Raw genomic sequence first — 23,799 nt, 5'->3', positions numbered from 1 at the left:
ATCAGATCGGTGCCAACTAAGTAGAACCGAACCCCGAGCTGTCAAGAACCATCACGGTCTCTCCTCTGGCATCCTATCCATCCCATCGGCAGGCTTGAAGCCCCGTGAAACCCGATTATCGACATCCACCATGCCGCCAGCTTACGATGATACCGGAATCCAATACTGTGAGCTCAAAGACTTCACATTCCAAAATGGCGTCACACTTCCCAGTGTACGACTCGCCTATCGGGAGTTCAATCCCACTGCCCAGAAAGTCGCACTGATTCCGACCTGCTTTCGTGGGAGGATAAACACGACTTTGAACTTCACCACCGGAGTTCTGCGCAACCATCGAGTTATCGTCGTAGCGTTACTCGGCAATGGCGAATCGTCCGGTCCTTCAAACACCGATAACTTCCCATCTACCCTCGATTATCGAGACTGCGTTCGAGCCAAGTACAAGATGGTCACCGAAAAATTCAACATCTCCTCCATTGACGTGATGATTGGCTTCTCCATGGGTGGACAATGCACCTATCACTGGGCTGCCATGTATCCCCAAATGCTTCGAAATGCCGTGATTATCTGTTCGTCAGCGAAGACCAGTCTGCACAACTATCAATTCCTGGAAGGGCCTAAAGCGGCTTTGTCTCATTCAATTGACTACAACGATATTGCTATGAGGTCTCAAGGAGGGTTCGCACTTCGTGGGCTACATGCTTTCAGCCGAGCGTACTCCGCCTGGCTGACGAGTGCGGAGTGGTTCGAACAGCGTCTGTTTGAGAGGCAAGGCTTCAAAACTCTCGAGGAATGGAGCAAGGCGGGTGAAGAGGGCTACGAGGACTGGCATCCGGACAATCTCCTCGTTATGCTAGGAATGTGGCAACGGTCTGATATTGGAGTTGCTTTGGAATCTGATTCTACGAAAGTTCCCATCGAACAAGCGCTTCAAAGCCTGACTACGAGGATCCTTCTGATGCCCTGCCAGACTGACCAGTACTTCACATGGGAAGCCAACGAGAAAGAAGCGTCGTATCTAAAGAACGGAGAGTTGGCGGTGATCCCATCGATCTGGGGCCATATTGGTGGAGGCGGTGCCAACCCAGAGGACACTGAGTGGATGGATCGAAGAATTGCGACGTTCCTAGAAAGTAATCCTTGAACTTGACTTAGTATTCTCTGTAAATAGTACCACTCAATGCAAAACTGCTCAGACCACATCTAAAAAATGTATTAATCGTGTTTCAAGAATAGTGTGTCCTCTGACATTATAGCGAAGAGCTAGTGAGAATATTATTAACTTTGTTTATGCAGACTCATTGCTAAATATTCTATCGCTCCATTCTCCCACTTGGCATCTAACTATACTACTTGAAGAAATCCGTGGGGAGAACCTTATCACAAGATGATAAGCGGTGGTCGGACCGTCCGACACTGCAACGATTGGATTGACGAGGACCGATGAGGGGTCAATCGTCGGCCGACGCAACAATGCCGGAGAATAGATAGATTCATTTGAAGCCAGAAAATTCGCGTCATCTTTGAGACAAATGTTATTTAATCCACAGGAAAGGGCAGCTGCAAAATAAAATTCGAGCTGCGCAGGTTGGGAAACTAGGTTTCAGCGGACAGCCTTGGTCGACGACAAGATGATCGATATGAAACTTGAGGAGCATTCGGCTCTCATGGGGGTCATTCCTCGAAGCTATACCCTGGTTGTTATACCCTTGATCCTTTATTTGATTTACAAAGTACGTTTATCGCATGTTTAAATATTCTTGCATCCTGACATCTAATCCTGATGCTTCCTAGTGGACGCTGGCGACCGATATTCCTCACATCAAAGGCCTACCAGAGATCCCCGGGGCTGTGCCAGTTTTTGGACATCTCCTCAAACTCGGCGAAGACCACGCAACTGTATGTGAACGATGGTGGCGGGAATATGGCCACTCGGTCTTTCAAATCAAACTTGGAAACACAAGGGCCGTTGTAGTCAACTCGTTCGATGACTGCCGGAAGATGCTTCTTGGCCACCAGAATGCAATCATCGATCGCCCAAAGCTATATACCTTTCATGGAGTTGTGAGCAGCACACAAGGCTTTACTATCGGCTCATCTCCCTGGGACGATTCGTGCAAGAAAAAGCGCAAGGCTGCGGGCACGGCTCTAGGAAGGCCAGCTCTGCGACATTATCACCCGATGTTTGATCTGGAAAGTTACTGCATTGTCCGCGACATCTACCGTGATAGCCAAAATGGGGCAACTGAAATCAATGTGCGACCGTATATTCAACGATATGCTTTGAATACAACCTTGACACTCTGTTATGGGATCCGCATGGATGCTGTGTATGACGACCTTTTGCGCGAGATTCTACACGTCGGCTCTGCCATTTCACTTTTACGAAGTGCCTCTGAAAATCTGCAAGACTATATTCCGGTACTGCGATACCTTCCCAATAATGAGAAGACTACCCGATCAAAAGAGCTACGTGATCGTCGCGATGCTTATCTCAATCTCCTACTGGACAAGGTACGAGCCATGATCAAAAAGGGAACCGATAAGCCTTGTATCTCTGCTGCTATTCTCAAGGATGAAGAAACGAAACTCACCGGAGTTGAAGTTTCCTCAATCTGCCTCTCATTAGTTTCGGGTGGCTTCGAGACTATTCCGGGTACTCTGACGTCTTGTATCGGCTCTTTGTCTACACCCGAAGGACAGATCTGGCAGGATCGTGCCTACGAGGACATCAAACGCCATTATCCCGACATTCGCGAAGCATGGACAAGTTCAATCTCAGAAGAGCAAGTTCCGTACGTTAACGCTATCATCAAAGAAGCAGGGCGTTATTATACAGTTAGCGCGATGAGTCTGCCACGGAAAACCGTCACGGAGGTGAACTGGAACGGAGCAATTATTCCACCCAAGACAATGATTTTGATCAACGCCCAAGCAGGAAATCACGGTCAGTACACTTGATGTATCGCATTTCGGATAACTGATTCCAGATTTAGATGTGGACCATTTTGGCCCCGACGGTGGCAACTTCGATCCAGAAAGGTGGCTGAAGTCTATCGACCCACCAGTCGAGACGGAGGGGAGTGGTCTACCTCACCTGAGCTTTGGATCTGGATCTCGAGCATGCTCAGGTCAATTCATTGCCTCGAGACTACTTTACATCGCCTTGATTCGCCTTCTCTCTTCCTACAAGATCGTCGCCAGCGAGGAAAATCCACCAAACACGGACTATGTGGATTATAATCAGTTCAAAACTGCGCTTGTTGCGATTCCCAGGGACTTTAAGGTCAAGTTGATTCCTAGAGATGATGCTATGACTAGTGAATGCTTGAATTTGGCAGAGCTTCGCACGAAGGAGCATTATAAGGAGTGAGAGGGCGAGGAGGTGGTGGAATGGATACACGTTGAATTGATTTTTTATTCCTTGACTATTACCCTCTTGACAATCAATTTTCCACAAGCAGAAAGATTGAATAGATGGAAGAGATGAAACCCCGAAAGAAAAGAAAAAGTAGATATTTGATCAAGCCATGCATCGCCATTCCATTGGCCCAGAACTCCTATCCCAGAAGATACCAGCCTGACTTCTGATGAAGTGGTGTCTCACCACGGTTGGGGAGACAGTATGATCACAAGAATCATTGTTGAAACTGGACTATTGAACTGCAAGCACCTAGTCGTATTGCTGTGATCATCCAGTGAATTGCCTCCGTGAAGGAAGCTACCCGGCGCAGAGGACGTTTGATGTCGCCCAACCTGATCAAAGGGCATGTACTTGGACTGTTGAGACAGTACTGTCGAACCAGGAACATAGGACGGATGCCAGATATTTCCATAGTCGTCTTGAAGATAGGTATCTCCAGGCTTTAGGTCCTCATTGAATCGATCCCATTCGCCCAAATGAATGTTGTCTTGTCGCCAAGTCATACTTATATGTATCGTAAAGGTTCTCCGTAGGCAACAACGTTGCGCGTTTCAGAAGGATTAGACCGAAATTTGAAGAGTAGATGATTGAGATAGATATTGAGTTGCAATAGTAAAGGCACAAGAATTCCAGTGGATTGGCAAAGGCATTTATATTGTTGTTCGACACAGGTCGTCAGTATGTTTCCAGGATGACCCGCAAGCGTGCGGCGTAAATGGTTCGCTGGGAGAAGAAGAAATTTTAAGACAACTCATCTTTAATCCTGCTTCCTCGATCCAACGCCCAATAAGATGTTCTCACTCATATGGAGGCTGATTTTCCTTCTTTCCTGGTCCAATGAGGTCGCGACTTTTTCTCCCCATCCCTGCGGCTTCGGTGCAGCTGTAATCGAAATTCCCAAGCGGTGATGCTGAATGGTTGATATTGTTACGTCAAATACCCGGGCCCGCGAGTCAGTCTAATAGACTAAAAGACTAAATATGTTAGAACGCTATGTTCTGACATGACCGAGGCCAATATAAGTAGCGCACGTAACGTGAGGAGAGCCACGATTTTAAAGATGCTATGGGGGTCCACTTTTGGCGCCTGATCACATCGGTGGTCTTGTATCGATGGAGCTATCCACGTCGACGTCAACACTTCTATTGAGTTAGAAAGATATGTCAAGAATAATGTAGAGAAATCCATTTCAATATCAAGTAGAACGATGTGCCATACGACATATTCTGTTAATATCAGTGCAGAAGGATCTTGTCCACCAGGACTTCTAATATTTGAAATGCGTTTTGCACCCTTTCGGCTCCTCCGACGGGCCAGGTCACTCCCCCACTTTCTGTCTAGAGCACGGATTTATTTATGGTCTTCTCTGCACAGTCTTCTTGACTTACAAAATCCACGTCTGGCTACATTTGGAGATGTCGTCTCTCGCAGCGTTTGATCTATTCAATGTAAAAGGCCGCGTGGCAGTGGTGACAGGCGGGAGTAGTGGAATAGGACTTATGATCTCTAAGGTAAGTGTTACTCTTGGAATTTCAATGTTCAAAGTTGACCGTGGACCAGGGACTTATCCAGAATGGTGCAAAAGTCTACCTCGCTGCATTGTCAAGTGACCCTATCGATGATGTCGTTAGTGAGCTAAATCGTCTGGGGCGAGATAGCGGGGGAAGTGCGGAAGGGTAGGCACAGACTCACGAGATCTTTGGATAGTAGCTGACTGAACACTTAGTTTTGTCTGTGATGTTTCATCCAAAAAGTCAATATCTCAATTTGCTCAGAAGGTCTCCCAAAAAGAACAGTACTTGGATATATTGATCTCAAATGCGGGCATTCGTCGTGACCCTCCCCAGGCGTGCAATGTCCTGACTGCAACACTGGAGGAGCTTCAAAATTCAATGTGGTCTATTGAGGAAAAAGACTGGGAAGACACTTTTCGAGTGAACTCAACAGCGCATTACTTCCTTAGTGTTGCCTTCCTTCCTCTTCTGGTCGCAGCAGCCGAGAAACAGACGAGCAGCGGAGGAAAAGGTCGCGATGAAGGGAGAGGTGTGATTGTGATTACCAGCTCTTGTGCCAGTATGCACAATGTGACAAATGTCGATTTGACTAGCTATGCCACCAGTAAGGCCGCTACCGACCATTTGGTCAAGTTGCTGGCAGCCAAGTACAATCGCTTCTACGTCCGAGTGGTGGGCATCAACCCAGGATGTGAGTTGACTTCTATGAACATGCAAAACCTGAATAATCGCTGATTCTACGGCTTCATTCAGTCGTTCCGAGTAATATGAATCCGGTTGGTGCGGAAGGAAATATCTTCAGTTCGCTGTTTGACAAGGTTCCTGCAAAGCGAGCGGGCGCTTCAGAAGATATGGCGGGCACGATCTTGTATCTCGTGAGCAAAGCCGGAGTATGTAACCTCGGAATCCACCATACCCTACGTTGACTCTCTTGCAATACTAATTCTGAGCTCTTCTTAGGCCTACGTGGATGGTGTCTCGTTATGTGTAGATGGCGGCCGGATTTTGTTAGCAAATGGACAGGAATAATACGACAACTGGCATACATTTCCAGCGATGTTGCAATTCTATGACTTTCCACTTAATCTTGGAGTATGTAATTGAAGATATGCAGCCCTTCTTCATTCACACTCCACTTTCCGTGACTCTCTTGCCTCTGCAGTGTTGTCATCGGGGACCCCGCACTGTCGCTGAAGCAAAGCGGCACCTCCGATGCCGTGGATTTGCCGGCTGTTTCTCTCTTCTGCATTATCGATCCTGCTCTCTAGTTCATGGCGTTGGTAATAGGACTCATAATTATCCCGCTCTATCCTCGTTACTGATTGATAGTACTACTGGAAATTCTTCTCCGTTGTAGCTATTCACGATGTCGGTAGCATTTTTGGCTGATCCCACCCAGTACGTGACCGATGACTCGAACGATTATCAAGTGGCTCTAACTCTTTTTAGGTCAAATATATCAGTCGAGCATTTGCAGATTGCAGCTACTAAGCTCGGAATCAGGATCCCAGAAGGCCATGAGACAGCGGCCTACTTGCATCTGCTCCAGTCAGCCGAGGCTGTTATGAAACACATCCAAAGCTGTGACGACTACATTCATCCTGCGCTTTCTCCCCTGGCAACAACAGCTCCCCGTACCTTTTGGGAGCCTCACAAGGAAGACAATCCCTTGAACGCTTGGAGATTTCGCTGCGAGCTCATCGCGGCAAACCCGACCAGCAGCGTACTCCGTGGCAAAACTATCGTAATCAAAGACAACATCTCCGTCGGCGGCCTGCCAACTACCGTGGGTACATTCACTGAGTTGCTTTGCAAAGACGGCCAGCTTCCCATTTCTCCAATTGATGCATCTGTGGTCTCGCGAGTGCTCGCAGCCGGTGCGATCATCAAAGGTACCTCCACTTGTGAGAACTATTGTGCCTCGCCTCTTTCGTATAGTGCCGCCAGCGGTCCAGTGCATAATGCCTTTGCCTCTGGCTATACTTCTGGCGGAAGTAGCAGCGGATCCGCTGCTCTCGTTGCAGCGACTGTCATACACCGCGAGACCGGCCGATTGTTTGGAGAAACGGTGGATATTGCGATTGGTGGCGACCAGGCTGGATCGGTCCGTAATCCAGCGTCCTATAGTGGCATTTACGGACTGAAGCCAACGTATGGCCTGATTCCATATACCGGTGCTGTCTCGTTGTCACCCATGATTGACCATCTCGGACCCCTTGCGGCCAACCTCGAGGATCTCGCCTTGTTGCTGCAAGTGATGGCTGGATATGATGGGATTGATCCACGAATGACCCCTGAATCTCCGCTTCAGGATCAAGTACAAAATTACTCCCGCATTCTGGCCGAGTTTCGGAATCGCAACTTGGAAAATGGAGAACGAATTGGGTCCGGTATGAAGATTGGTCTATTAACAGAGTCATTCAAGGTCCCGGGCCTGTCCCCTGAAGTTCGAGACACGGTTCTTGAATCCGCCTGGTCGTCCTTTGCCGCCGCAGGAGCTGAGGTGATGGACATTTCCGTTCCTCTGCATCGTGAGGGCAGCCTCATCTGGACTGCCGCCACGAGAATGAGCATGTCTGAATGGGCCTGCCAGGGTAAGACGTCTGGACACTTGTCTTTCCTGCCACCACACATCCAAGCTCAATGGCCGCCCGACCAGCGTATGTACGAGTTACTCACTGCGACCAACCCGGCGGCAATGAATGTCATGTTATCCGGTCCATTCCTGCAGGAAGTCTTTGGTCCCAGTGTGGAAGCCAAGGCGCACCGCAAAGTCTTCGAGCTCCGGGCAGCCTACGATCAGGCATTCGCGCAAGTTGACGTCCTCGTCACGCCATGTGCGCCTACCGTTGCAATGACGCACCCCAAGATGCAGGCCGATGGCGACGGCCCCGAATCAAGCATCATGGAGAAGCTCTCGGCTGCCGTGGGGGTGACTACGAACACAGCTCCGTTTAATGTCACCGGGCATCCTGCAATGAGTGTGCCTTGTGGATTTGGCCGGGCGGAGAGTCTTCCAGGTCGACCCGAGGTCCAATTGCCGATTGGGATGCAACTTGTTGGCCGACGCTGGGAGGACGCGATGCTGTTAAAAGCTGCGGCTGTTTTTGAAGCAGGCCGATCAGCTTTGTCGGATGAGTTGAGCGAATCATGAGAGGGAAGTTCCAATAATTTAATCATTTTGTATCGTCCATCCTCATAATACCCATTTCTGGAGTTTACATGTACACTCGTTGCGGCGTAGTCGGTGGGAATTTGAGTGTAGCTGAAAAAGAGTGTCGAACACGTGCGTAGGCCTCCACCACCTGGTGCTTCTGCATTCAACTACTCTTTCTGGATAAATCTCTTACAGACGACAAACCCCTCGATTGACTCCTGATTATTCAACCCGGAAGAGCTATCCGCCGTGCTGCAATGCATGCGACCGTATCGAGTGCGAAGTGCAGACGTTCGCGCAGGGCTCATCCCGGTTTCTTCGCATCCACGGCAGTTCGGCAATCGAGTCCACCAAACATCTAGACTTTCGTCTCTCCTTGTTCCCACCTGCTCGCAGATCGTGCTACACGGTGGCATGATCATCAAGGGAGATCCCTCGGTGTTACACACCCACACGTGTGGACGAGATAAAGCAGGGAACCTGACCCGATCCATGGGAAACACAGCGGCAGTGCTTCGCAGATCAAATCTGGTCGAGACTCTAGATGCACTTAATCGGCGCTCAGACCCATGAGAATCCTTGTCTATCAGCCATCAGCCAGGACTACCAGGCCCAGAACACTTCGCAGAAATTTGAATATGCCCAGCCCGCTACAAACATGCGTTGCAACCCCTTGTCAGAGTCGTCGCGTATTATTAGCGCCCGTCTCCCACAAGTGCCAGAAAATGTATGCCCCTTGCGTCCGGCTGGTCAAGAAGTCTGCCGCTGTCAAAAGCCGTGTGGCAGGGTGAAGGAGAATGGATCAACACCCATGACGCCGTCAACAAAGGTTCTCGCCCACCGAATCAACCGTAGTGGGGGGGCTGGAAGGGAACGAGCTAGCGATGTGTTACACAAGGCGATTGTCTATCCCATGCGAGATGAGCAAGAATATTCGAAAGAGAACGAAGAGTGGCATCCATCCCCGCCGGCTGCGCTTGCCTCTGCCACCTGCAGGACGCGCATACTTTGAGCAGTCTTCACCAAGACTATGCAGACCACCAGCATGCCAAGTGTCAATCGAGATCAATTGGGTCAACAGCCTTGTGAAGGCACTTGGCAGGAGCACGGGCTGCATCTTCAGATGCCAAATCCTACATAGTTCCAGATTTGGGGTCCAATCGTCCATGCGCTCAGGGGAGAGACAGACCCTCGATCCACAGCATCTTCGAAATTCACGATCGTCGGTGCGTCTTCGATAGTTTGGTTCCCCAGGGACCCACAGGGGGACTCGCGGCTCTCTTTGCTTTTGCCCTCCACGATGTTTATGACGCCTTAATTCCAGGTACCGGGACGCTCGTACTGATCATGTAGGGCTGAACTGAGAGAAAAAAGAGAAGCACCTATCGAGTCGCGAGGACCAAATGTGTGTCTGCCTGGCCGATGCAGCGTGATGCGTCGGACCCGACGAGGTGTGGCGCACAAAAGTACAGGATCGACAAACTATCGCGTTCCGAGGGCTTGGTGCAATTCGACGCACCTATCAGCGCTCACCGACGCGTGAACCCTAACTATGCCCAGTCTCCTTGAGAGGTGACAGACGCTTGAATGGAGAGGGGCGGGCCGTCATGCTTTGTGACGGAGAAATTATGGATCAATGTCTTTTTTTTGTCTGGTGCTCTTTAGACCAGTCCCGCTCTCCATATTTGATTAGTGCCTCCCCCAACTCCTGTCACGTCTCCTCCTGGGGTGATCAGGTACCAGGCACACTTCCAGTATGTCAATCGTACGTGAATACCGCCCATTTATTAGCACTTCAAGCAAAAGAGCTAACGATGGATTCAATCTGAGCAGGAACCAAACAACGATCCCAATATTGGCTCCTCTCGAGGCAATGCTTCGTCCACATCGAGCGAGATTGCCAGTGGCCTCACTGGCGAAGGTGGCTCCTCCGCCTCCGCCTTGATGATGACCTTGCTGCCGGCATTGATATATGCAGCATTCTGGTTCGGACTCTTTCTGATATTTCGCAGAACTCAGCGTCGCTGGTACGCGCCGAGATCCCACCTACCAGACATTCATGAGCATCAACGAAGTCCTGAATTACCATCAGGTTGGGTCAACTGGTTCGGCACATTCTTGAAGATAGAAGACAACCATGTGATGCACCACTCTTCCCTTGATGGGTATCTATTTCTGCGGTTCTTGCGCGTCTTGTGCGCGGTATGCGCCTTTGGCTGTTTAATTACATGGCCTATTCTTCTACCAATACATGCGACGGGTGGGAACGGGAACGACCAGCTGGACATCTTGAGCTTCAGTAACGTCGCAAATCCAACCAAGTATTATGCCAACACTATCGCCGCATTGATCTTTTTCAGTGAGTATTTACATCCCTCTTTTCAATGCGCTTCCCTAATTTGAGGCTAGCGTTTGTGTTCTACGTCGTGACTCGTGAAAGCCTCTATTATGCAAATTTGCGCCAGGCATATCTCAACTCCCCTGCCTACGCTTCTCGAATTTCTTCCAGGACTGTCCTGTTCATGTCGGTGCCCGACGCCTATAAGAACGAAAAACAACTGCGGCAGGTATTTGGCGACACAATTACTCGGATCTGGATCACCTCGGACTGCAAAAAACTCGACAAGCTTGTGAGTGAACGGGACAAATTAGCCTGCAAGCTTGAAACTGCAGAGACCAAGCTCATTCGGCGAGCAAACAAAATCCGCCAAAAGGCCTTGAAAAACGGCGAGTTCTCTTCCGACACATGCCTCGACTGCGAATCAAGCAATCCAGCATGGTCCCATAAAGTCAAACGCCCGACTCATCGTCTCAAGTTCCTCTTCGGTCGGAAGGTTGATTCAATCCGCTGGTATCGCGAGCAGCTTGTCAGAGTAACGAAAGAAGTTGAGGTCCTTCAAAGGAAGCATCAGGATGGTGACGCCAAGAAGCTATCCGCGATGTTCGTTGAATTCGGTTCGCAGTCTGATGCCCAGATTGCTCTACAAACTCTCTCACACCACCAGCCGTTCCACATGACGCCACGTTTCATCGGAGTTGCTCCAGGCGACGTTGTCTGGTCGGCACTGAATCTGAGCTGGTGGCAGCGTATTATCCGAAAATTCGCGGTCCAAGGAGGCCTCGCAGCAATGGTAGTCTTCTGGTCATTCCCAGCCGCCCTTGTTGGAACCATCTCGAACATCACCTACCTGTGCAAAATCCTGCCGCCGCTGAGATTCATTCTCAAGCTGCCGGATTTTGTCAAAGGTGCAATCGAGGGTCTTCTCCCATCCGCTGCCCTCGTGGCACTGATGTCGCTGGTACCGATTATCTGTCGAAGTAAGTATGACCCGTTTATCATTGCCAAAAAACTCTTCTAACATGATCACAAAGTTTGTGCTCGGCGCGCTGGAGTGCCATCATTGGCCCGAGTTGAGCTCTTCACCCAGAGTGCTCATTTTGTCTTTCAAGTCGTGCAAGTGTTCTTGGTGACGACTTTGACCTCTGCCGCATCTGCTGCTACTGCCCAAATTATCAAGGACCCTCTTTCAGCAAAGGACCTTTTGGCTCAGAATTTGCCCAAAGCTACCAACTTTTACATATCCTACTTTTTGCTTCAGGGTCTGAGTATGAGCTCCATGGCTCTCGTTCAGATTGTGAGCGCTCTACTATTCAAATTCGTGACTACCTTCTTCGCCTACTCTCCGCGCCGTCTGTTCCAACGATGGGCTGAGCTCGGTAGTCTGAGTTGGGGCAACGTGTTCCCCGTCTTCACCAACATGGGTGTGATTGGTAAGAGACTTGCATTCCATGACATCTGCATTGGCTAACGATTATCCAGCTTTAACATACTCCTGTATCTCCCCCTTGATTTTGGGCTTTGCTTTCATTGGCTTGTACCTTGTCTATCAAGCCTACCGTTACAACTTCCTCTTTGTCTATGACATCAAGATCGACACCAAGGGTTTGGTATATCCGCGCGCACTTCAACACCTGTTGACCGGTATCTACCTGGCCGAGATCTGTATGATCGGTCTATTTGCCATCAAGGGCGCCATTGGACCTGTCATCATAATGGTACTCTACACAATTGCCACCATCCTGGCACATATCTCCCTCAATGAGGCCCTAGCACCACTGAACACGTTCCTCCCACGCTCTTTAGATGCGGAGGAAGAGCTTCTCCAAGAGAAAGAAGACGCTGTTGCCGAAATCAACGACCAACGCCGCTCACGTGTCAGTGCATTCTGGTCCTGGTTCCATCCAAATATCTACAAGGACTACGCTGCCCTTCGTCGGAAGGTGCGCAAGAATGTGGCACCGGTTGAATACACCGAGGAAGAACTGCGTACTGCATACTTCGAGCCGTGCGTCGCATCTCCACCTCCCACATTGTGGATTCCGCGCGATAGATGGGGCTTCAGTCGACACGAGGTTTTGGATACTGATCCAAATATCAATATCACGGATGATGGCGCCCATTTGAATGAAAAGAATAAGATTGTCTGGGACAAGTATGACCCAGGACTTCCATTGAGAGAGTTGAAGACGTTATATTAAAAGGGCTTTACTTTTTTGTTTCTCTTCTGGACTGATTTCTGATATGAGAATGATGATGAGACGATTACTCAGGTGGATCTCCGCTGTGTCTTGTACAGTACGATATCATGGCGTTACTATTTTGACCTGTTGGAATGATTATTTTTGGAAGCAAGCGTTATAATGGATGTTACGGCGTTAATGTGACAATATCAGGGTATATCAAGTGCAATAAATCAATTCAATCTTTCTTCAGACTATACTCCCATCCCTATAGGGCCAGGACCCTAGACGGTCAAGGTAAAGTTAACAGCGTTGACACCACCTTCAACTCGGGGATAGAACTCGAACGTGAATACAGTGGATACCCCAGCTGAAATCACCGAGCTAATTGCAGAAGAAGTGATAATCACATGGGATGAATCCCAGTTATATTGGCTGCTGTAGGTCTGTCATAGTTCATGAAATGTAAGCGCAAATTCCAAAAATCAATCAGGAAGTAGACTTACTGTTCTGGCCTGCTGTAATGGGCCCAGGTAGACTGTCCAGGTATCCACCAGGTATGTTCCAGTGGTAGTCAATGCCTTGACAGCTGCAACTTCAGGAAGACCACCCCAGGTAATAGGAATACTCAGATCAGAACCGGAGACTGAAGAAGCCACTGCAGAGGTAGACGAAAGAGTGGGCGTCTTCCACTGGACAACTTGGACGACAGGCGATGATTGACCTCCTGAGAAGGTCAGTGTGAGGTTGGCAATGACGCCTGGCGAAGTCGTGGAAGTGATGTGTTTAGAAAGGTAAGAAGCTGAGAAAGTAATGTTAGAGCCCGAGACAGAGTAGTCCGTTCCTGACGTCAAAGTCGAGCCCGTCGAGTCGCTGATTGAAGTTAGAGTATTTCCATTCAAGATGAATGGAAGACTCTGTGCTACCACGCTAGTTCCGTATTCGTGGAAAATGTAGGCTGAGGACCACTGAGATGTCGCAGATGCATCCTCAGTGCTGTCTGGCAAGCTGTTTGCTGTGGAAGCCGTAGATTTGGCGATCATTGAGATGGAATTGGGATCTCGCCAGGTGCCCGAGTTTCGATCAAGATGGTCCAGACCATTGTCCCAAAGGACGCAGGCAAAGTCGAGGCTAAGCGCTGAACGGATGAGATAGTCCACGTATTTCCAGCGGGCAGCTGGTTCAGTATTGGTTGGCGAAGCATCGTATTCTCCGATCAGGATAGGAACACCTGTAAAGTTATTGCGGAGCAATGTGAAGTCTGACAGTACGGTCGCCTTGTCAGAGTCTGATCCCCAGATAGTCTTGCCCCTGCAGGTCGTTAGCTGGATATCATAGCCGTCATTGGATCAGCATAATTACCATGCGCTGAAGATGAAATCATCTGAGTAGTATCAGTGTGACTGTCCACATCATCAATTCTTTGGCTGTACTTACAAGGACTATAGTAGTGGAACTGAATGGCGTAAGGGTTGGAGAACCCCGTGGGCGCAACAAACCATTCCGAAGTCTTGACACTGTCCTCACCACCTCCCACAAGAGTAACGACTCTTTGAGGGTTGAAACCACCTGCGTCGTTAATGGCTTGAAGGAAGATCTTGTTCAGTTTGTTGATTTCAGCTGCATCGGTGGCAGTGTTGCATGGCGGCTCGTTAATTGGTTCAAAGGCAACAAGACTCGACTTGCAAGCCAGCGTAGTTCCAACTTGATACCATAATCTGTAGAACTTTTCTTCAATCATAGTCAGGTTGGCGCCAGATGCAGTGACATCGGCCCAGATCCAGGAATCTACGTGCACGTTAGCTGTGAGTGCACAGGATGGACTGAATTACGTGATCTTACCGTGATGAGCATCCACAATGGCGTACAGACCCAAAGAAGTGACCATGTCAACAACTTCAGAGACTCGGGCCAGCCAAGTTGGGTCAATAGTCCAGTCTGGAGAGCTTCCAGTGAAGTGGTATGCGTAGGTGACTGCACCTTATTAATATCTAGGCGATGCGCAACATATCAAGGGACAGCTTACCTGGGATGCGAACACTCTTGAACCCGGCTTTTTGGACATCACTGAATGTCGAGGCTACTACGGGTGCGTTGTTCCAGGAGCCTTCATCCGGCGTTGCGTCGAGAGTGTTTCCTAGGTTCCAACCAGGATGAAGTTTAGCAACGAAATCGGATGCCGAGATTGCATTGAACGTCCCAGTGCAAGTGGCGGCTGCAGAAGAAGTGGACGTCTGTGTGGCAGTCTGAGAAGTAGTAGTCTTAAGGGTTGTAGATGTACTAGTAGAGGTAGAAGTGGTAGAAGTTGTAGTAGAGAAGGACGTTTTTGACGTGGATGTTGCGCTGGTCGTGGCCGTTCCAGGAACACACTGATAGTAATCTATGAAACTGATGAGACAAGTGAATATAAAATGACCCCGGTACATCCTTACAAGCATTCTGAGAGGTACAGTAATAGCCCGATGTGCAGACTGTGCTTCCCGAGTACCCAGTGCCACCACCTATCTCCAAATCAGTTTCGAATTTATGCGCAAAGAGCATATAAAGTTGGCCTACATTGTCCATAACCTGCTACCTGGGCGTTGACAGACCCGAAGAATGCCACAAGGGCTATCGCACGCGAGCTATACATTGCGAGGTATTGCGCGCCAGTGTGAGAACAAAAGATTCGATCGTGATCCACCTGGAGCTCACCTTAGGTATGCCGATCTGGCGTATTTATAACTACTCAATAGGATTGAAGAAACGGAGATTTGGCTTGTATGCTTCCGTCGGGTATTAGGCTAATATCAATCAAGATAAGGGCTTGCCTCCGTTCATGAATGAATATGCAATATAAAAGGCGTTATTATGCTCCGGCTGGTTTAGGAGTAAAGCGCCAGCCACTTAAAAAGCCAGGCTTGGGAAAAGATTACTATACGGGACACCATGCAGAAGAACCATTTCAACAGAACTGTGGATACCAATGATGACCGCTGAACCCTATGGTTCGTGTTTTCTATCTCCGTACTGGGTGTCTATTTACTAGGTTGGTAAGGGGAATGGTCCAACTACGAGCCAGTGGCTTGACGAAGCATGAGACACTGGAACGGCGAAAATCCTCCAATAAGACAACCCTTTGCCATTACCCCTTCATTTCCCAATTCAGAGTAAATCACCGTGACGAAACGCCCCTATTCCCTGCAGGATATTAAGGAATCTGCAAGCCCTGCCATTTCCCCGCTTTTCCACTTCTGCGGGCCCTCATCTCCGTTCTTCGCCAGGCACGCTACGCGGAGAAGGTCCGTGTTGGTTTCTACGATGCCGTGGAGAAATAAGAAATCGGGATTAGAGTATCAAAGCTTAACAAACTCGAGACATGGGGAAGCCAAATTTTTCGTTTGAATACGCCGCATCTCGTCTATAGGTACATCTCGTTGTCATTTCGTCGTTACGTTCATTCGTTATTGCATCATCGTAGCCCTATACAAAAGGGGACTAGGCAAGGGTAGCCAAAATACACGGTTGCTTGAAAATCAGCAATTCACATCATGATACAGTCTTTGTTTCTGTTCCGGTCGCTGCTGTACCGATTCGTGTTCACTGGCGGCTGCGAGTATCGATTCCGCGAGTTTTGGTTGTTCGCCGTGTATGGATCGATCTGAATATCATCAAACGTCGGCCTTCCAGTAGGGGGCGAGTATCGCGGGCCGCCGGCAGCTTGTTCGTAGGGAGGGGGAGGTGCATTGGGATCATCAGAGCCAGCGTTGCCAGGCGGCGGCCGCGTTCTTAGGCCGGTACTTGAGCTCCGAGCAGGCGGGTTGTCCATGTGAGCAGCAGGCCCAGTCAAGCGAACGGGGACCGAGTTGCGGTTACCAGGGCCAGGGCCAGCTCCAGAACCACCGTTAGGATTCTGCCCGCTTTCAGTACGTTCACGTTGTTCTTCCTCTTGGAACTGAAGCGAGAGGGCGTATGCGTAATCTGCATCGCTCTGTTCTTGAGGTGACAATGGGCTTTGAGCAGCCTCATGGCCAGGCGGTGTACCATTTGCAGCGGTGCTCGAGGTACGCGGACCAGCGGGACTCGTTGGACCGGTTGCGCTGGATGGACCGTGGCCAACAGCACGGAAGTCGCCAGCGAGGAATTCAGTGTTGAATCCAGTCACATCGACCAAGGATTCCCACACAACTTCCGCATGGTTTGCGTAGCCAGCATCAGTAACCAGGGTGAAAAGCTGGTGAGATTGTGGATGTTTGTAAAGTGTAGAGAAGTGATCGTTACGGAAGAGGATAGAGACAGATCCTGGGGCCAGATGGGTTGTCAGCTGCGTCAAACCAAAAGGGCTCAATTGTGTTGCGTTCTCAATGTCCACAAAATTTTCAATAGCCTGGATGTCTGCCATATTTTGCTCCTCGTCTATGGTCAGAGATTCCCCTCGCATGATTCGATCCTCAAGCTCTTGCTTCCGGAAAGGCAGCAGTTGAATATCCTCATGGAACTGGGCTATTCGTGTCATTCCGGTATGTTCAGGACTTGACCACGAAGCAAGCCAACCGTGGATCAGAGGTATACCGAATGTGCTGTACGAGCGGAGGTCTGGGGTCTGAAGAAAGGTACCAGGTGATTCCACGGTTTCCTAGTCCTGTATAAGCCTTCCGGTCTTGCAAGTAGTCATTATGCTGGTTCACTTACCAATGTTAGACGTGGATTAACATTCATGCCGGTGTGCAGCATTGTAAGAAATTGAGTGAGTGCCTCGATGTCTGGAAATTCCTCGTCCGGGCCCAGACAGGTAGTCAGTTCCTCGAAGAGAGCCTCTATCAACAACCCCAGCGAAATTTGCTCGCGAGTCTTCAATGCCCTCACGATGGGCGGTTCGACATTTGGATCAGCGCGCAAGACGAGTGCGTTGATTAGAGCAAGCAGAGGGCATGGCCCGTTTTTATTCTGTACCAAGATTGGCGACTGTAGCAAGGTTCCCTCTCGGTTGGTCCAATTGATTTGGCGAATCGAGTAAGTTTCCGCTCGTTGTTCCTTTTGCCGGGCTGCTTCCGTGGGAGAAAGATTCCTGCTCGGTAGCGGTGGGATGCCCTCGTGCGACACATGCCTTGGGGGCAGTTGAGGGACCTCGCCTGTCGATGGGTCTCGAGAGTCCAACAGTGATTTTTCGCCCTTCTCATCAATCTCGTCGGTATCCAGGGGCGAGGCACCCTGATGAGATCCCGTATCCACTCCCAAAGCACCGCTCGGGATTTCCAAATCGATCAACTCATGTGATGTTGCGGAAGTTGCAGTGGAAATCATAGAGGGAGTATTGATACCGGCATCCGAGCCAAGTCTGCCCTCCGCATGTGGCGGGGGTAATCCGTAAGAATCGTCCGCCGGACCACCGTCCGCAGACTGTACCACAAGAGCGGGCGCATAAGGGTTGGTTTGGCCACCCTGAAGGTAAATCTCTTGAGGCGCCGATATCTTGATCGAATGTTGCGAACCCCATGGGGAAGGGTCATGGGGCGGATCCACTGAAATTGGACGTGGAGGTTCGGCGTGAGGCGGTTCGTGGTCAGCCCACGGAGACTCTTGTTGCTCCAAAGAGTCCAATAAAGAGAGGCGAGCAGTCATGGGAATGTATCCTTCGGCTAGAATCGGTCAGCATGAGCATGAATAGGGAGGAGGCAATGCGAGGCTGATCGATCATACTCTGACTGAGAGGGTCACTACTGGCCGTTGTATGCGAATGTCGGTCGTTCCAATCGTTGGATTCTGAAGAGCTCTGCCTCATGTTGACTGGTCGTGGCTTCAGGAATGGGTTGTTTGATTGCAGCTGCATGGGAACCTCTCCAGTTGAGCTGTTGGGAGCTGGTAACGCGGGCTGTGGTGTTTGGTGCCAGCCATTCTCTGCCGGCGCATGTAGGCCCGCCTGCAGAACTGGTGGAATCAATTTTCCACCACCATCTGCCTCTGTGGGATAGGAAGACCGTGCCAATGTGGCTGGATGCTCTTGTTTGGCCCGGTCTTCGAAACTCTCAGTCCATGGATCTGGCGGATGGCTGGTAGGAGAGCCGACCGGGGATCTCTGGGCTTCTTCGAGCGGCATTAGGTCAAATGCCGGGGAGGTATTGAGATCGGGAGAGTATATAGAATCCTCGGAGGGGGCTCGATTCAGGCGGGCCCGATGCTGTGAAGGGGAGGATGTCGAGGGAGACGTTGAGGCGGCGGTATGAGCATTCCACTTGTGCAGGTTCTCCAAACGTGGCGGGGGAGGTTTACGGAGCACCATGAAGGAGTGTAAGGATATATGGATGGTCGAGGACTATGTGAGTGTACCTAGTTCTGGTAGATCAATGTAAAGACTAGGTCGTCGAGTGGCAATCCGCAACCCCAGAGAGTAGTTACCAGGCAACAAGGTCCTGGACGCTCCGGCGACGCCAAAAATAAAGACACGTGCAAGTCACGGGCAGATCATCCATTGGACTGCGAAACAAAACTGCCTTGCGCCGCGAAAATAGACAGAAAGGAAGGCTGAAGCCCTGGGGGTTGGCGAATAATAACCGAGCACGGAGCTTCGAACCAGCCTCCGCTCTCCGCCTTGGTTGGCGATGATATCAGGCCTGTGGCTCCTCCTCACAGGCACCCACATTCCGTCGATCAACCGTGCGGTTGGTCCTGTGTATTGGTATTACCATGCTGGAGAACTGGCAATTATTAAGAGCATCGAGCGGGGCCGAGGGCAATAAAGACATACTGGGGCGGGGCACCCAAGTATTAGATTACCTTACCATACCATCGTATTACCCGATCACGGGTTGATCCCAAGCCACCGCTTATGTAAACCGCCGTTTCTTACGTTAACTAACTTAACCACTACTGTAGATGATGATTATTGGCTCTAGATGGGCAGACAGTAGGCATACAGTAGAACGTGGTCAGAAATCCCTTCATGACTTAATCAAAATCTTGACGATTCAGTTACTTCGTTATATTCAACCTACACGTAATGACCTTAGCGGTATGAGAAGATCTTTATTTACAATTGGCGTGTAAGTAGAAAGGCATTAGAAGGGGAATACTCTAGTGATGTAATTCGATTATACGACCCTATAGACGCTCCTAAAATTAATATTCAACGAAAAGAGGTGTAAACGAAGGTATTGAAAGACGTGTTGAGAGACGTGTTTGTAGATGAGTAGGTAATAATTTATAGGAGTCACTGGCATATAAGAGGTATCTTTTGAAAAATGAGTAGGCTAATTGTATAAAGAGTACAAAATAGATAATTAAATGCATAACTTCCTGACCACGCTTAACTTTAGTGTGGCCACATTCTACTGCAGCCCGGCTCTAGATCCACTTTATAGATGAGTATCGTGTCTAGTAACGTCCAGGGTTATACACCTATTACTATCAGTATAGTTGAATTATCAGGAAGCCTTGCATAAGATCTGATTTCATTGCGCTTCCGGGGACACCATATCGAAATACAAGAACATCACCCGAGGCCACTCTGATAGTGCGCTCAATATTGATACGAGAGTGAAATGATTGTCAGATTGTGATGTTGACAGCAATCCTCTTCAAGCACCCAATGGAGTCTCGAGGCCCTACACGCTGCTCCCAGGCCAAAAGGCAGGAAACAAGCACAGAGAGACTTCCGTTGTAATGGCGCGTTGACTACACCGCGAAAAATTCCAATCCGGAAACAACGTACCCGGGGGAAAAGAAGGTGAAAACAAAATGGAAGGGGAAAGAAAGACAGGTCCAGAGAATGCTCCAAGAAGAGCTTCTTCTCTGCAAGGTAACTACATCACTTCCACCCGTTTTCTTAATGATGCGACGATCCATACACAGATATTTCGAATACCCCGGCCTCCCAGTCCGCTCCTTTGCCATGATCGACGTCGTATATATTAATATCGTCGACTTGTATATAGCGGTATGCTCCAGACAGGATGTGGCTCTGATAGCCGGGTAACTGGTTCTGAGAGTTGTCGATCAGCTTTACCCACGACTGTGCGTCATTGCTGGCCAAGATCGTGTATAGATTCGCTGCATCTGAGCCGCCATAGCTGAGGAAAGAAAGCCCGATCCAGGCAAGATTATAGCTTTTGCCAAGGTCCACTTGCCAGAAAAAGGGGACGCTCTGTGGCTTGTAGTACTGCTGCACAGGACCGTAGATATTGAGGTCGAAGTCCACTCCGTCATTCGCGACGGACGCACTATAATTGTACGTCCCCGCAGCCTCTTGCTCTGGCGTTAGCGCAACAGATGGTGACGCAACCACGGGCTGGTTCAGTGAAAGAAGTTTCCACGTAGGAGGAATGATGCTATGCTTAGCCAGATTCACCTCTAGCTCGGGAGTGAAATTGAGCGTCATTTCGCCAGAAGCGACGCTGCCATCCTCGGACGCACCCGTGTCGTTCACAGTGAGTGGCAGGAAGACATAGGTGGAGTCATAGAGGTAGCTCGCATCATTTCGGTCACCCATGAAGATATAGACCGGTTTGGCGTCCGTGCCGATGTTCAGAATATAGGAAGACTGACTGTTGAATGTGCTCGAATCGCCAAGGGGCTGGAATGGGGACCACAGAGAGCTTCCATCGCGGTACCCCGTGCTATCGCGAGGGAGTTTGAAGCCACCAGCAAGGTTATTTGTCCGGAGATACTGTGCCTGGTTTGCAAACCACCCGCTCTGTTGAGAGTTGACGAGATAAACCCATTCGCCAGCACTTTCCCCGTTGCGAATCATGGCTGGGGCCTCGTGAGACTTATCCACCCAGACATCGAATTCAAGTTCCGCAACCACGTCAGTGTAGTCCTCGGTGAGCTGCCAGATGCGTCCATAGATATTGTCACTAGCAGTCATAAAGTACCCAATATCCGTCTTGGGATCCACCCAAACTGTCATATCTCGGCTACCGTACCCATTGTTGTCACCTTCCATCGGCGGGTTGGGGTCCAATCCATCCATGGTGTAGTAGCAGACAGTGTTGTAGCTGGGACAGTAGACCCGCAATGCTTCCCAACCGAATTCTGGGGATCCGCGCTGGTAGACACCGGAGGGGCGGTTGATGATAGGGTTGAAGACAGGCACCAGAGACGAGTCACTTGCAATCTCGTAGGTCTGGCTCACCACGCTGCTGGTCTGGTTGTTCAACACCGAAATGGCTTTGACCGTAAGGTTGGTTCCAGGTGCCCCAGCGATGGTGATCCGGGTCCCGTCCCAGTACTGGCTACTGGTCGGAGAAGGTGTCGAACCGTCCGTAGTGTAAAAGATGGACGCTCCGTCAGTCCCAACCGTGATGAACGCCGCGTCTCCGCTATTGACCCAGACCACTTCATTCGACTTAGATTCATTCAGGGTGGGACCAATCACAGGTGGCACCAGGGACGTCCGCGCAGTTCCAGGGTTTCCAAGCTCATACACGGCACTTGACACTTCAGACCGGTTCGTGGTGGGATACCGCACGATGTAGCTGGACACACCAAGGCTGTACTGTGTCTCGTACAGGTTGTATAAGGTGGCATTCCAAGGAGTCATTCGCACCGCCAGTGCCTTCAAGGTGAAATTGAACTGGATGTTTCCAAACTGGAAAGTCCAGGCATTGTCGACTTCAGAGGTCCCATATCCGTTACTTTGGCTCACGTAGCTGACCTGGGTGAGATTTTTAGGGTTGGGAGCGTTGAATTGGTAAATCTGAGGCGGGTAGGCAGCCTGCACGGGGACATAGGGATGGGACGTGTCACTGGTATTCTTCGACTGAGTGTTGTAATCGAGGACCAGAGAGCCAATTCGGTCACCCATGGCATCGGGGAAATTGTTGCCCGCACCAGGGCGGCGATGCGATTTCGAGGTGACTGTGTACGGACCGGCGACGTTGTCGGCTGTAAGAACAATCACTTCGGATGCACCGAACGTAGCAATCTCCTCCCAATGTACCCACAAAACATACTTCTTCGTGGGCTTGTTGTATAGTAGCTTAGGTCGACCGGGAAAGGAGTAAGCGAAGGGTAAACTCCCGTTCACTCCAGGAGTGTATGCGGTCACGATCGGTCCGACAAAGTCCCAATTGAGCAGATCGGTCGACTTGTACAGGTTCACCATGGCCTCGTTCGGCGGTGCACCGGCTGGAGCAGTGTAAAAGGACTGACCGACCCAGTACCAAGTGTTGTCAACCTTGAGGAAGCCAGGTCCATGGGCATCAATGGGATTCCCGCCCGTATCAAGATATTGCTGGCCATTTGGGATCGCAGAATACTGGGCTTTCTTCCCAGAGACGGTGAGGGCCAAGAGACCAATGCAGAGCATACAAAGAGTGGCCAAAGTCTTCATCTTGAGGCACTAGAACCAAGGAGGTCTCAGAAACACGTTTGTTTAGAGAGATGATCAAACGGTGGTGATCGAAGGGAAAGCAGTCAGCTTTTATATCCTTACCAGACTATAGAAATGACACTCTAGAAAAAACGAGCATGAACAGCCATCAAGAAATTTGAAGGCCCGTTCTCCGGGGAGACCAATATGAGGATTCTTACCCTATACCGTCTGCCATAATTTGATTCCCGAACTGTCTGAGCATCTACCAGGGGTAAGTTAGGACTTCAGTGCGCAAATCCCGTATAGCATGGCCGGCGTAACTCTCGGCTCTCTTTAGCCCGCAGCGAGATGGTTATGCGGTGCACTCCCCGCAATCTGCTGAAGAAGATCGCAGGCCGGGAAGAGAGGAGCCAGGGGCTTGTAGGTAAATCCTACCCTAACCCCGCAAATTTGCGGGTTGAAGCGATCTGGGGAAAATAACACAAATCTCATTTCGGCTAGTGGAGGGTTGAAAAGAATTTGCTACAAAGATGGGCTCGTGAGATCCGCTTTCCCCGGGAAACTTCATTCCCCTGTCAGTACGACAGGGTGTATTAAACGATATGTTGACTGGAACGTCAGACCCCGCCAAATGGGCCCAGTTCTCAACAGTTCTTCTGATTGAGTCTTGGTGGGCCTCCGGCTTCCCCGAGAGACGTATACTAATATGCAGGGACTCGAAGCTTTTGAAACTCCATTGCCTCGTAGCAGGTACAGACCGGAGGGTAAGAAGATAATGAAATAAAAGTTATTTCCGTGTTTGAAATATCAAACTATATTTGAAATATAGTACTAGAGTCATGCTTCTAGGAAAGGCCTTTTATTAGGTGGAAAGCCGTCAAGGAAAGCTATT

General features: G+C 49.8%; 8 protein-coding genes across 8 annotated transcripts; 5 read left to right on the top strand and 3 right to left on the bottom strand.

The window, feature by feature from the left end:
* Positions 1-130: 130 nt before the first annotated feature.
* Positions 131-1,144, top strand: N7458_003620 (uncharacterized protein; the record flags this gene model as incomplete). Its single annotated transcript, XM_056907003.1, has 1 exon — positions 131-1,144. One exon carries the CDS (start codon positions 131-133, stop codon positions 1,142-1,144), a length of 1,014 nt encoding a protein of 337 aa, XP_056771110.1.
* A 487-nt stretch (positions 1,145-1,631) lies between these two features.
* Positions 1,632-3,373, top strand: N7458_003619 (cytochrome P450; the record flags this gene model as incomplete). Its single annotated transcript, XM_056907002.1, has 3 exons — positions 1,632-1,733; positions 1,795-2,947; positions 2,997-3,373. The coding sequence occupies 3 exons, from the start codon at positions 1,632-1,634 to the stop codon at positions 3,371-3,373; spliced, it is 1,632 nt and encodes a 543-aa protein (XP_056771109.1).
* A 1,466-nt stretch (positions 3,374-4,839) lies between these two features.
* Positions 4,840-5,967, top strand: N7458_003618 (SDR family NAD(P)-dependent oxidoreductase; the record flags this gene model as incomplete). Its single annotated transcript, XM_056907001.1, has 5 exons — positions 4,840-4,935; positions 4,985-5,100; positions 5,151-5,629; positions 5,692-5,828; positions 5,899-5,967. The coding sequence occupies 5 exons, from the start codon at positions 4,840-4,842 to the stop codon at positions 5,965-5,967; spliced, it is 897 nt and encodes a 298-aa protein (XP_056771108.1).
* Positions 5,968-6,304: 337 nt separating this feature from the next.
* On the top strand, positions 6,305-8,092 carry N7458_003617 (uncharacterized protein; the record flags this gene model as incomplete). The annotated part of the gene is made up of 2 exons (XM_056907000.1): positions 6,305-6,336; positions 6,388-8,092. 2 exons carry the CDS (start codon positions 6,305-6,307, stop codon positions 8,090-8,092), a joined length of 1,737 nt encoding a protein of 578 aa, XP_056771107.1.
* A 1,759-nt stretch (positions 8,093-9,851) lies between these two features.
* On the top strand, positions 9,852-12,634 carry N7458_003616 (uncharacterized protein; the record flags this gene model as incomplete). The annotated part of the gene is made up of 5 exons (XM_056906999.1): positions 9,852-9,860; positions 9,929-10,454; positions 10,505-11,413; positions 11,468-11,866; positions 11,916-12,634. The coding sequence occupies 5 exons, from the start codon at positions 9,852-9,854 to the stop codon at positions 12,632-12,634; spliced, it is 2,562 nt and encodes an 853-aa protein (XP_056771106.1).
* A 266-nt stretch (positions 12,635-12,900) lies between these two features.
* N7458_003615 (putative extracellular endoglucanase) lies at positions 12,901-15,248 on the bottom strand (the record flags this gene model as incomplete). The annotated part of the gene is made up of 8 exons (XM_056906998.1): positions 12,901-13,062; positions 13,123-13,927; positions 13,979-14,000; positions 14,054-14,404; positions 14,459-14,590; positions 14,643-14,996; positions 15,049-15,117; positions 15,173-15,248. The coding sequence occupies 8 exons, from the start codon at positions 15,246-15,248 to the stop codon at positions 12,901-12,903; spliced, it is 1,971 nt and encodes a 656-aa protein (XP_056771105.1).
* An 891-nt stretch (positions 15,249-16,139) lies between these two features.
* On the bottom strand, positions 16,140-18,875 carry N7458_003614 (MINDY family deubiquitinase; the record flags this gene model as incomplete). The annotated part of the gene is made up of 3 exons (XM_056906997.1): positions 16,140-17,231; positions 17,288-18,234; positions 18,296-18,875. 3 exons carry the CDS (start codon positions 18,873-18,875, stop codon positions 16,140-16,142), a joined length of 2,619 nt encoding a protein of 872 aa, XP_056771104.1.
* A 1,542-nt stretch (positions 18,876-20,417) lies between these two features.
* On the bottom strand, positions 20,418-22,925 carry N7458_003613 (uncharacterized protein; the record flags this gene model as incomplete). The annotated part of the gene is made up of 1 exon (XM_056906996.1): positions 20,418-22,925. The coding sequence occupies one exon, from the start codon at positions 22,923-22,925 to the stop codon at positions 20,418-20,420; it is 2,508 nt and encodes an 835-aa protein (XP_056771103.1).
* Between the last annotated feature and the right edge of the window lie 874 nt (positions 22,926-23,799).

This window comes from Penicillium daleae, assembly GCF_028827525.1.
Source record: "Penicillium daleae strain IBT 16125 chromosome Unknown utg000002l_segment0_segment0, whole genome shotgun sequence".
Lineage (NCBI taxonomy): Eukaryota > Fungi > Ascomycota > Eurotiomycetes > Eurotiales > Aspergillaceae > Penicillium > Penicillium daleae.
The sequence above is the reverse complement of the archived record's forward strand: the minus strand, read 5'-3'. Positions and strand labels throughout refer to the sequence as shown.